Source organism: Carcharodon carcharias, chromosome 13 (assembly GCF_017639515.1).
Source record: "Carcharodon carcharias isolate sCarCar2 chromosome 13, sCarCar2.pri, whole genome shotgun sequence".
Lineage (NCBI taxonomy): Eukaryota > Metazoa > Chordata > Chondrichthyes > Lamniformes > Lamnidae > Carcharodon > Carcharodon carcharias.
Genome location: NC_054479.1, coordinates 2,669,286 through 2,682,039, shown reverse-complemented (window position 1 = coordinate 2,682,039; position 12,754 = coordinate 2,669,286). Strand labels below are relative to the sequence as shown.

Genomic DNA, 12,754 nt, shown 5'->3' with positions numbered 1-12,754 from the left:
ACTACTTAGGCACTTTCTTATTGTAAAATAAAGAAACCTCTTGTTCAAACCTGCAAGCAGATTGCTAACTGACACCCAAACATTTGTGCATGACACAGGAATAGGTAGCCTAAAAAATACATTTTTAATGGGTATTGGACTATCCTCCAACTCACTTATTTCTGTGTCTCTGCTGTTTTAATTTGATTGTTTTAGCGCTATTTTTTTTACTCAGAGAGCAGACAGTTGTTTAAACGCTCACCTGAAAGACACTGACAGTGCAACACCCCCTCAATACTGCTCTGAATTATCAGCCTGCATTATATGGAGAGAGATTCAAATCAACAGCCTTCTGATTTAGAGACAAGAGTGCTATCCACAGAGTCAAGATTTGCCATAATAAATGTATGGGTGTTTGAAAACATCCATTTAAATTTTTTTGGAATGGATCATAAAGTATCATAATATCTGCTTCAAATAAATATTTTAACAGCTTGTGTTTTGGCAAAACTTGCACAAAAAAACTAGCCTACAAAATTCTCAAGTTGGTCATCAGCAATAGCAGAAAATATCACAGTCCAATAAGTCCAGTGATTAAGAGGGAAGTGATGTGGAGAATAGGGTAGCAATGAGTGACCCCAACAGGACGTAGCAAGGACGGGAAAAAACCTGGTAACTAAACAAAGTCCACTCTGCGATTTGTTAAAATTTAAAGTCTGAATATCACAAGTCAAGCTCATTCAAGATCTGCAGCACAACCACTTTACACAAAATTCTGCATAAGCTTTTATTGAATAGGCTGCTTCATAAATGGGTTTTTTAGATTAGAAAGATACTATTTAAGCTGTGTTCGATCAGCAGCTTTTTGACATAAAATGCTGACTCCATAAAACAAATTTAGAATCCAACCTGGTCTTTAAGTATGGTTCATAACGTCCAATAGATGAATGGGCATATTCTTTCAGGAGAGACTCACTTGGATTTAAATTTTGTTACTTCTACATTTGATATTCCAACACATTCCTCACTAGCATCCTATCCAGCACCTTTCATAAACCTAAACCTCATTCTGCCGCTGGCTTCCTAATTCCCACCAAGTCCCGTTCACCCATCACTCTGTGCTTACTGGCCCACACTGGTTCAAGATTGAGCAATTTTAAAATTCTAATCCTTGCTTTCAAATACCTCCACAGTCTCACCCTCCATGGCTCTGTAACTTCCTGTAACCCTCAGATAGCTGCACTTTTCCAACCCAAATCTTGCACATCTCCGATTTTAATCACTCCATCATTAGCTGATATGCCATCAACTTCCTCAGCCCTTAATTCTGTAATTCCTTCCTGGAAACATTTCCATCTCTCTACCCTCCAATAAAATGTTTCTTAAAATCTACCTCCTGACCAATCTTTTGGTCATTTGTCTTAATATCTCATGTGGATCAGATTCAATTTTTGTTAGATAATGTTCCTATGAAGCACCTTTGGACATTTTATTACATTAAAAATACTGTATAAATGCAAACGTGTTGTTAAATGAAGGGTGTCTTATACTTGGATGGCCTCAATAACCTCCAAAGATAAAACAAGTAATCGGAAATCTCTGTGTACCATTTGATCCATGGCTGAGTTTTCTGAGTCACATCCACCTCAATGGTCACAGTGCCAAGGCCATCTTGGTGGTCAGTTTCTCCAACCTTCCCCTCATTGAAATCTATACACCCAGCTATCACAGATTTCTGCTAACCTACAAACTGGTGGCTCGAGTCCTCTGCTATACAATTACGATCAGACCCACCCATCGTCATCCTTATCCAGCCCCCCCAAGGCCTTCTCTCTTTCAGAAATTAAGACTTCAATTGGCCACATGTTGCTCTTTTGCATCCAAGAGTCCTATTGGTGTTGCTAGTTATTGATTGGGTTAGTTGATTTCTTCAGCTGACCAGTATGGCCACATGTTTCTTCACCAGTCCCAGCAGAGTGTTAATTCAATGAGCAGGCATCTAGTAAAGGAAGAAGCTGGAACCAGTCATCTGTCTTCAACATAGATTTATTCACAAAACCCAGTATAACACAAGTGCAGACTACTTTTCCCTTCCACACAGGTGGAAACTGGTTTTTGTATATATGGCCTAACCTGTCCCCAGTTAGTATCAGCTGCTCTTAATCACAACCAGAGTATGCACTCAATTGTCATAGATTTAAGGTGATTGTCATAGAGTGACACCACGGTTGCCTCCTGTCCAGACAGGAAAGCCTTGATGGATCAGACAGTATTTTTCTGGCCTTTTAATTCCTTTAATGTTCTAACATTGAATCCTACAGCAAAGGAGGCCATTTGTCCCATCATGCCTGTGTCAGCTCCTTGACAGAGCTAATCAATTATTCCACCTTCACCCCCCCTTTCCCATAGCCCTGCAGTTTTCTCCCTTTCAAGTATTTATCCAAATCTCTTTTGAAAGTTATTACTGGAGCTGCTTCATCAGCCTTTCAGTTTGAGCTGCTATGATCTGGATGCACTATGTGTAAAAAGTGTTTCTTCAACTTACCTCCAGTTCTTTTGCCAATTACCTTAAATCTGTGCCCAATGGTTACACACCCTCCTGTCATAAATACATACACAATTCCTCTATCTCTTCTCCATGCAGTTTCACAACTCCATCCATCCTTTTTATTTAATTTTCCAAAGGTATAAATTTTGGCCTGCAGCCCCATTCCTGTGACTCTTGACTGTCATTTGTACCTTACCATTGCTGGTAATCCTCCAGACATTCCCTGCAGCAGGCTGGGGTAGAAACTGGAGAAGGAAACCTGCCAATGGATAAGGCCTTGGAGTGATTTTGTCTATTGCTAGGACACAGGGAACCCCTTGTCCTATAGAATTCTCTCCAAAGCCATTTTTCTGTCCCTGATCCAGCTTTCAAAGCCTCCCAAAAATCGATCTTTCTGACTGTTTTTTGGTGTTTCTCACTCCAAACTCCTACATTTCCTGCTCAGTGTCCACTCTCTTCTTTGAGACTGGTCTGGTGTTCTTTTACTAGGTGGGTATCACATAAATGTAATTTGTTTTTCCTTCTTAGTCCATAGGAAGGGTGAGTGGTCAGAGGTGTTCAAAATCATGAAAGATTTAGATAGGACAAATTAAAGAAAAACGGTTTCCAGTGGCTCATGGGTCAATAACCAGAGGGCAAAGATTTAAGATGATGGTCAAAAGAGCCAAATGCAACAAGGAAAACCATTTTTACATACGAGTAGTCAGGATTTAAAATGCACTGCCTGCTAACATGGTGGATACAGTTCAAAGGAAGCCTTCAAAAGGGAATTGGCTGAATACTTTAAAAATATGGGGAAAGAACAGGGGAGTGGGACTAACTAGATTGCTCTTAAAAAGAGCTAGCAAAGGCTCTTTGGGCTGAGTAGTGCAGTGTTTGGACCTCAGATCCAGGATCTGAAAATTTCAATGGTCTGAATCCAAATCCAATGTTCATCTGAATCCCTTTAAATAGAGAGAAATCAACAGTTAAACAATATACAAAGCAGTTATCATAAATATATCTGCACTTCAAGAACGAACCAATGACACCAAGGTTTACAACAATATTTTATTTACCCACCTAATAATGAAGAGTCATGGGATCCAATTACTAGTACTCACTTATAACTACATTACTTCTGAATCATCAGGGCAGCCCACTTGCAAGGTACCTATCATATCCCACTGCTCATCATTTAATTTTGTAGCATTTAGATAGTGCAGGACTGAGACCGACTCTGGCAATGCATATCATTGGCTTCAATTAGCAACCAACAACAGGAAACTGAGTGATGCAGTAGCAGTCACTGAGACCTGACTTTAAATCCAGCCTGGATCAAGCAGATGAAATTCTCCAGTGTCTGCTGCATGTATCCCACATGAAATAAGTTTGTAACGTTTCAAGACAGTATTTAATGGGCAGAGAACAAAAATACCTCACAATCTGCCCCGACACTCACTCATAGGAGGAGTAGGCCATTTGGCCCCTCGAGCCCGCTCCACCATTCAACTAGATCATGGCTCATCTTCTATTTCAACGCCATCCCCGTATCTCTTGATGTCACTGGTATCTGGAAATCTATCAACCTCTGCTTTGAACATACTCAATGACTGAGCCTCCAGGGTAGGGAATTCCAAAGATACACCACCCTCTGAAGAAATTCCTCCCCGTTTTGGTTCTAAATGGCCTACCTCTTATTCTGAGACTTTGTCCCCTGGTTCTGGTTCCCCCAACCAGAGGAAACATCCTTCTTGCGTCTACCCTGTCGAGCCCTGTGAGAATTCTGTACACTTCAATGAGGTCACCTTGCACTCTTCTAAACTTTAGAGAATACAGGCCCAGTCTCCAGTCTCCTCAACCTCTCCTCATAGGACAATCCCACTATCCTAGGGATATGTCTGCTGAACCTTCTTTGCACTCCGTCTATGGCCAGTATATCCTTCCTTAAGTGAGGAGACCAAAACTGCACACAATGCTCCAAGTGCAGTCTCACCAACGCTCTAAACAACAGCAGCAAGATTTCTTTACTCCTGTACTCAAATCCTCTTGCAATAAAGGCTAACATACCTTTTGCCTTCCTAATTGCTTGCTGCACCTGCACCTTAGCTTTCAGTAACTTATGAACAAAAACTCCCGGTCCCTTTGGACACCAGCACTTCCCAATCTCTCCGCATTTAAGAAATACTTTGCATTTCTGTTTTTCCTTCCAAAGTGGATAACTTCACATTTTTCCACATTATATTCCATCTGCCACGTTCTTGCCCACACAGCCTGGCCTGTCTAAATCCCCTTTAAGCCTCTTTGCATCCTCCTCACAACTCCACATTCCCAAGTTTTGTGTCATTAGCAAACTTGGAAATATTATTTGGTCCCCACATCCAAATCATTGATATAGATTGTGAATAGCTGGGGCCCAGCCACTTATCCTTGCAGTGCCCCGCTAGTCACAGCCTGCTAACCTGAGAATGATCCGTTTATTCCTACTCTCTGTTTTCTGTCTGTTAACCAATCTTCAATCCATGCCAGGATACTTCCCACAATCCCATGTGCTCTAATTTTGCTCACTGCCCTCTTTTGTGTGGGACCTTAACGAAAGCCTTCTGAAAATCCAAATACACCACATCCATTGGTTCTCCCTTATCTATCCTAATAGTAACATCCTAAAAAAAAACTCCAACAGGTCTGTTAAACATGATTTCCCTTTCATAAATCCATGCTGACTCTGCTCAATCCTACCATTATTTTCTAAGTGTCCAATTATCACATCCTTTATCATAGATTCTAGCATTTTCCCTACTACTGATGTCAGGCTAACAGGTCTGTAGTTCCCTGTTTTCTCTCTCCCTCCTTTCTTAAACAGTGGGGTTACATTGCATACCTTCCAATCCGCAGGCATAGTTCCAGAATCTATAGAATTTGGAAAGATGATCGCTATCTTTACAGCCACCCACTCAACACTCTGGGATGTAGATCATCAGGTCCAGGAGGTTATCAAATCGCAATCCCACTAATTTGTCCAACACAATTTTTTCACTAATACTAATTTCTTTGGGGTCCTCAATCTCACTAGTCCCTTGGCTCCCCAATATTTCAGGGAAATTTTTTGTGCCTTCCTCCATGAAGACAGATAAAAAGTATTTGTTTAGTTTCTCTGCCATTTCCTTATTACCTATTATAAATTCTCAATTCTCTGCCTGTAATGGGGCTACATTTGCCTTTACTAACCTGTTCCTTTTTTACATAGCTAGAGAAGCTTTTACAGTCCGTTTTTGTTCCTCGCTAGTTTACTTCCATATTCTATCTTCTCTTCCTTTATCAGTTCCTTTGGTTCTCCTTTGCTGAATTTTAAAATGCATCCAATCGCTTACTACTTTTGTCAATTTTATATGGCTCTTCCTTCAAACTAATAGAATCCTTAACTTCTGTTAGCTATGGTTGGATCACTTTTCCTGATGGCTTTTAGTGTCTTAAAAGAAAGTAAAATTGTTACAAACCACGTCTTAATTCTTTAAATGATGGCATTGTCTGTCTACTGTCATACCTTTTAATGTAGTTCCCCAATCTACCTCCGCCAACTTGCCCTTCATAACTTTGTGGTTTCCTTTATTTAGCATAAAGACCCTAGTTTCAGATCACTTTCAAACTTCACGTAAAATTCAATTATATTATGGTCACTCTTCCCAAAAGGCTCCTTTACAACAAGTTTATTAATTCACCCTTTCTCATTGCACAATACTAGATCTAAAATAGCCCATTCTCTCATTGGTTCCTCAACACACTATTTTAGAAAACCAACGCATATACATTCCAGGAATTTGTCCTCCTCACATTAGTGCTAATCAGACTTACCCAATCTACATGTAGATTGATGTCCTCCATGATTATTATATTACCCTTGTTACTTTATACCTCTAATTTCCTGATTTATATCTTGCCCTACATTACTACTATTAGGTGATCTATATAAACAAACTCCGAACAAAATTGCCGCCCCTTGCTCTTTCTTAGCTCCACCCAAACTACTTCTACATCTTGAACTTCTGATCTTTTCTCACTAATGTACTGATCCCATCCTTTATTAACAGTGTGACTCCACCTCCTTTTCTTTTTTGCCTATCCTTCCTAAATGCTGAATACCCTTGAACTTTCAGTTCCCAGCCTTGATTACCCTGCAGCCATGTCTCCGAATGCTAATTAGATCATACCTGTTTACTTCTATTTGCGCCACCAATTCACCTACCTTGTTGCGAATGCTGTGTGCATTCAGGTAGAGTGCCTTTGATTCGGTCTTATTATTTTTGCAATTATTCTGTCTCGTTATTTTAACAATCTCTTGCCTTAACTGCTGGCGCACTCTTATGTTTGTATGCTCTGTCCCTTTCTAACACACTCTGATAACCACTTCCCTTATTGCTTCCTGCTCTCTTACCTTCTCCTCTCTCTTTAGTTTATCATATCTTCCCTCAAACTCAATATTTAGTTTCAAGCCCTCTCTACTACCTTAGCTATATGACTCGCCAGAGCACTGGCCCCAGCGCAGTTCAAGTGAAGACTATCCCAGCAGTATAGCTCCCACTTTCCCCAATACTGATGCCAGTGCCACAGGTATCGAAACCAATTTCACCCAAACCAATCTTTAAGCCACGCATTTAACTCTGATTTATTTACCCTATGCCAATTTGATCGTGGCTCAGGTAATAATCCATAGATTATTACCTTTGAGGTTCTGCTTTGTAATTTAGTCCCTAACTGCTCATGCTCTTTAAACAGAACCTCCTTCCTAGTCCTACCTATGTCATTGGTACCTACATGGAGCATGACCATAGAATCCTCCCCCTCCCACTGCAAGTTCCTTTCCAGCCCAGAGCAGATGTCCCAAACTATGGCACCAGGCAGGCAACACAGCCTTCTGAACTCTCGCTTTCGGCTGCAGAGAACCATGTATATCCCCTCACTATGCTGTCTTTTACTACCACTACCTTCCTGTTAGTTCCCCCTGCTTGTACAGCTTCCTGTACCACGGTGCCATGGTCAGTTTGCTCATCCACCCCGCAGTCCCCACTCTCGTCCGCACAGGCTGCAAGTGCCTCGAACCTGTTGGACAATAGCAAGGGCTGAGGCTTCTCCACTTTTGCCTTCTTGATCCCCTTACCTGCCTCACTTGCAGTCAAACCCTCCAGTCCCTGACCACTGATCAAAACAAAACACCCTATCCTAAGGGGTGTGACCACATCCTGAAGCAAAGTGTCCAGCAACATTCTCCCTCCCTGATGTGTCATAATGTCTGCAGTTTGGCCTCCAGCTCAATGACTCTGAGCCGAAGCTCCTCAAGCTGCAGGTACTTACTGCAGATGTGTTTGCCTTGGGTCTCACTGACATCTAGGAGCTCCCATATCCTGCAGTTGCAGCACATCACCTGCCTTGCCATCCTTACTGTTGAAGGTAAAAACACAAGTGTGATTTTGGTACAGTAGTGAGTGCTCCTCTGAATTTGAGAGCAGAAAACAGGAGACTTCACTCGGCATTTGATCAGCTGTTATCTGACCTGAGGGCATTTGACATTGATGCTGGCCATCCAAGGTATAAAGCATTCAATTTATTAATAATATCCTTCAAACCTTGATGAACAATAAGACAATAAAAATAAATTTTAAAAATCATAATGGTATCTGCACTGAAATGGCAGAAATTGGTATCCCGGAATCTGACTTAGAGCTGTCAATTCAAAAAATTCAAGGATGAGAATTTCTTGCACCTCATTGCAGGTGTTTGTGGCTAATCACAGGATTGACAGTCTTTGAGATGTCAGGGGCTTCCAGTCAGTTTTAAATGCCAGTCTCCTTATAGATGCAGCAAAGGATGAAAACAAATAGTTCTCTTGACAGGTCAGAGATTTTCACTAATGATACAAGCCACATAAGCCAAAAAGACACTCGTCCTTTAGCCAACCACAGAAGATGTTACCCTACATTTTATCTAAGAGTCCTTTTCCTTTATGACATGGGTGGGGGAATCTATGGCCGGATCCAGCCCATTGCTCAATTTCATCCAGCCTGCAGCAAGAGTTCTAAAAATATAAAACCAGTAGCGCCTTCAAAATTACTTTTATCGTCGTTATAAATTTGCTTTAGATAAAAGCGTCAGCTAAATTAGTATAATATTTAATAATTCAGACATAACAAGGCTCATTAAGGAATAGCAAACTCAGCCATCACATCAAAACAGCAGACAAGTTGAACGTTTCTGTATTGTCTCTTAAAAAAAAGCTAAATTAAGTTGATTGTGTGTGTGGGGCCCACGACTGATTTTGTATATGTGTGAATGGCCTGAGATAAGAAAAAGGTTCCCCAGCCTTGCTTTATGAGCTTCCTTGATATTTTCTACCTACAGTGGATATTTCACACAGTCACTTAACTTGACAAATAGATGGAGAAAAACTCTGAAATAAAACTAAGTTCATGCAGCATTTTATTGAAAGGCTCATATTCTAACAGAATGCCAAAGTTTAAAAGGTTTGCTCGAACTGAACTGTGAGCCAGTAAACAGCTCAGCACATCCTGGGCTTCAGTATCGAAGGCTGCCTCATTTTAAATTTTGTCAACGCAACTCAGTTTTGTCTGGATTTCACACCTACTTTGTGCTAATGGTTATAGATATTTTACAGACAGTTGCAGCCAAAACGAGTTGCATATACTTTCTGCTAGACCATCTAATAGGTTTTATTTGACTTCTAGTTATGTCATACTAGCTCAGCCTTGCAATCATGTGCAACACACTCCCTATATTAAACAGCAAGGAAGCAAATGCGCCTTCTCTCAAATTATCAGTCAATATATATTGAACAGAACAGAAAACAGCTGGCCATGAATAAATGAGTATAATTCGAAAGTCTTGCTGATGTTCAAAGATGTCATCAGAATCATTCTACAGAACTACCGGTTCATAACTCTTATTTCCCAAATATCTATTATAATACAGACTAATTAATACTTAAAAAAAAAAGTATTCAATTTAATTTCAGTTTAATTAAAATCGTTTCATGTAATTGTCATTTTATAACACTCAACAGGAATTAATCTCAACATTTTAACAAACACCTTGTTATGTATGCAAGTAAGAGAAAGCTCAATTATGACTATTTTCAATTATTTTAATTTTCAATGTAGGAATCTATTTCAAAACACCGGGCTTTACTTTAGAGTATATAGCTAAGTATTTTTTGTGCTTGAAGCTAAAGGATAATTCATTAATGCCAGTGAGGTTCTGCCAAAGCCAGTGAGATCTGTAAATTTCCCATTATTTTAAGCTGTTACGATTTTAAAGCATTTTTAAAATATTATATATGAAAAATCATCCCAGATAATTTATCTCACATTACCTCTTTTGCAAAAATGGTATTATTCTGTCCTTTTGTCAGGGTACAACTATTTAATTGAGAATATTAATTGCCTTGCTGAGTTGCGATTATGGCTGTTGCTTCTGTTCAAGTTATTCATGCTTCTTCCTGTCCCTTCCACTCCCTTGCCCCAGTTTACTTAAATTGAACATCAACTCTCCCTCGTCTAGCTTCTTAAAGAGTAATGCAAAAAGCTCAGGCTAATACATGAAATGAGCCTTCTTCATTCCAAAACAAAACTGAAAATTTCAGGCTTCTCAATTCCATGTCTATCCTATGTATAGACATGAAATTTCAATTAGAGTATAATAATACAAGATGAAAAGTTAAATAATTATGCCTTCAAGGAAACAATTTTTCACTCTACATTTGCTTGGGTAAAGGATTTAATTATCATAGAAATTCAGAAGTTTACAGGATGAAAGATTTATTAAACAACTGCAAATAAATAACTGAATGCTTTAAAGAGGTCATACTTAGTATAAAAACAACACCTTGCACTTTTAGCCTAGTAAAATAACCCAAGACCCTTTATAGGAGCGTTGTCAAACATCAAGCCATACAAGGTGATATTAGGATCAACAGCGTGGTCAACAAGGTAGATTTTAAGGACAGTCTTAAAAGGAGAGAGAGAGAGAGAGAGAGAGAGAGAGAGGGAGGTGCAGAGATTTGTTGGGGCAGGGCCAGGCCGAATTCCAAAGCTGAGGGGCTCAGCAGCTGAAGGCACAGCTGCCAAAGGTTGAATACTGAAAATCGGGGATGCACAAGAATTGAAGGAGTGCAGGGATCTCGGAAGGTAGGGCTGAAGCAAGTTACAGACATAGGGGGCTAAATTTTCACCTCCATATATGGAGGCAGATGGGCACAGGAACCCTTGCCACTGGCCAGTGTGTCAGCTTCCTGGCACCATCCAAACAAGGGACATTAAAGGGTCTGGGAGTGACTTGGAGATGATGATTAGGTGGATGGGATATTAAAGGGTATGGGAGGGCAGGAGGATAGTGGGACTATATAGGACCATATTAAAGGACACTGAGTGTGAGCAGCAGAGTTGAGATTAATATGTTTGCTGATAGGGCCAATAGTCTACTTCTATAAATGGTGTGGGGAAGGGGGCCATGAATGGAACCAAAAGATATATCAAAGGTGACCAAGCAAGTAGGGAAGAAGCCGTTATATACTGCCTCATTACCACAAATACGATTAGAATCAGGAGACAGTACTGCTACAGAGATATTTGCAGAGGATGGAGTTGTCTAAAGGCATCAAAGGTTGAGAAAGATGAGGAGAGAAACAGGACCATGTCAAGTTGCTTAAGGTTTGGACCAATGCAGTCTCAGTGCTATTAGCAGATTTCATGGATCCTCACCCAGGATTCTACAAGTAAGAGGAGGGCAGGGTTTAAGGTTTGTGAGAAAACATTCAACAACAGCTCACTGTGAAAGCATCACCTTAAGATTTTCCCTCCCTTGGCTCTGGGGAAAAGCCTGGCCTTTGCCCAAGACCTGGCCAGACTCAAATCAGAAAGTCCTTGCAGCTAAGGCTTTAACTATCATCCCCCAGCTTTGGACCTCAATGCTATCTTGCTGTACAAAGTTCCTTTAATACGGAGCCCTGTTCCAAGTTATAGAGCAGATGCAGAGCTATGCATCATTTCTGACGGTTTAATTCGGAGTCTAGAAAGCCATATGGTGTAATTATATTTGACATTTGAGATGTTGAATTTACTTGTACTTTGGTGATGTTCAAAATGAGAACATAGCAAAGCGTAGAATTAAGCTTGATGCACACAGGATATCAGGATATTCAGTGTCCAGGTTTATTGGATTTTAAGCTAATGAAAGTCAAACATGGAAAATCTGTCACCAGGATTAAATATCACGAATGACATTAAAAGATAAACAAAAATTGAAAAAAAATAAACCATGCAAATCTTGAAATGCCATCTATATGCAGAATGGATAAAAATAATTTACATTGGAAGAAACAGTCTCCATAGATTTGAAAGTAAAAGGTGTATAAATAGGATGCTAGTTTACTCATAGTCCTATGCAAATGTTTGTCCTTTAATCTGCAACAACATTGTAGAATGGAACAATACCTTCACTGTTGGGCTACTTCAGAATATTTTTAAAGGACGACAGCTTAAACAGCATTTCTGATTCAAATGGCCAGCTATTATACAAAGCTTATATTCAGTCAATTCTTTCATAACATGCAGATATAATTCAAATCATACCTCAATATTCACAAGCAAAAATTTGTGCACAGGACAAAACTAGCACTGTGACACATCTGGGGATAAGGAACACTGTTCTTGCAAATGTAACACTGGTAAACATTTACCTTGCTGCACCACCCCAAACCAATTCTGTGTCACCAGAAGTACTGAACATTTCCCAATCAAAATGTATGAGCTAGTTAAATTTCACTGATCTTGTCTAATTTTAAACCAATTACACTCTCTGACTGATGTAATTCATACCTGTATCATGTAGAGTTGTGCAATACGATACTCCTCAACACTCATGGGAAGAGGGATGTGGTATTCCTTTATAAGCATTTTGTCTTATGGAAAGTCCTTTCACAGCTTAAAAAATAATCCAAGGACTGCCAGCAAACCCTTAGAGCTTGTGATTCATAAATACAGCTGGAAAAAAAGGAACAGCAGCACGTTAAACACCATTTCAAGTAAATATTTATAATATTCTTAACTCTATAGGTTGCATTACAACCCACCCACCTTAATTGCTTTCTTAATCCATTGGTTAGAATTCACAAAGCAGGATTTTATGCCCACCTCTTTCACTCCATTTGTCTAAACACTGGCACTCGTGCTTAGTTTAATA

The 12,754-nt window shown here is 39.8% G+C and overlaps 1 protein-coding gene across 5 annotated transcripts in view; it reads right to left on the bottom strand.

The window, feature by feature from the left end:
• LOC121285630 (membrane-associated phosphatidylinositol transfer protein 2) overlaps window positions 1-12,754 on the bottom strand; it is a 405,846-nt gene that overhangs the window by 164,258 nt on the left and 228,834 nt on the right. For 4 of the 5 annotated variants that reach the window (XM_041202263.1, XM_041202269.1, XM_041202265.1 and 1 more), the window contains one exon: window positions 12,391-12,555. In XM_041202263.1, coding sequence (XP_041058197.1) covers window positions 12,391-12,468 — 78 coding nt within the window. In that variant the 5' untranslated portion in view covers window positions 12,469-12,555. Of the gene's footprint in view, window positions 1-12,390; window positions 12,556-12,754 lie in introns of those variants that run through there. The other variant, XM_041202268.1, reaches the window with a different exon arrangement.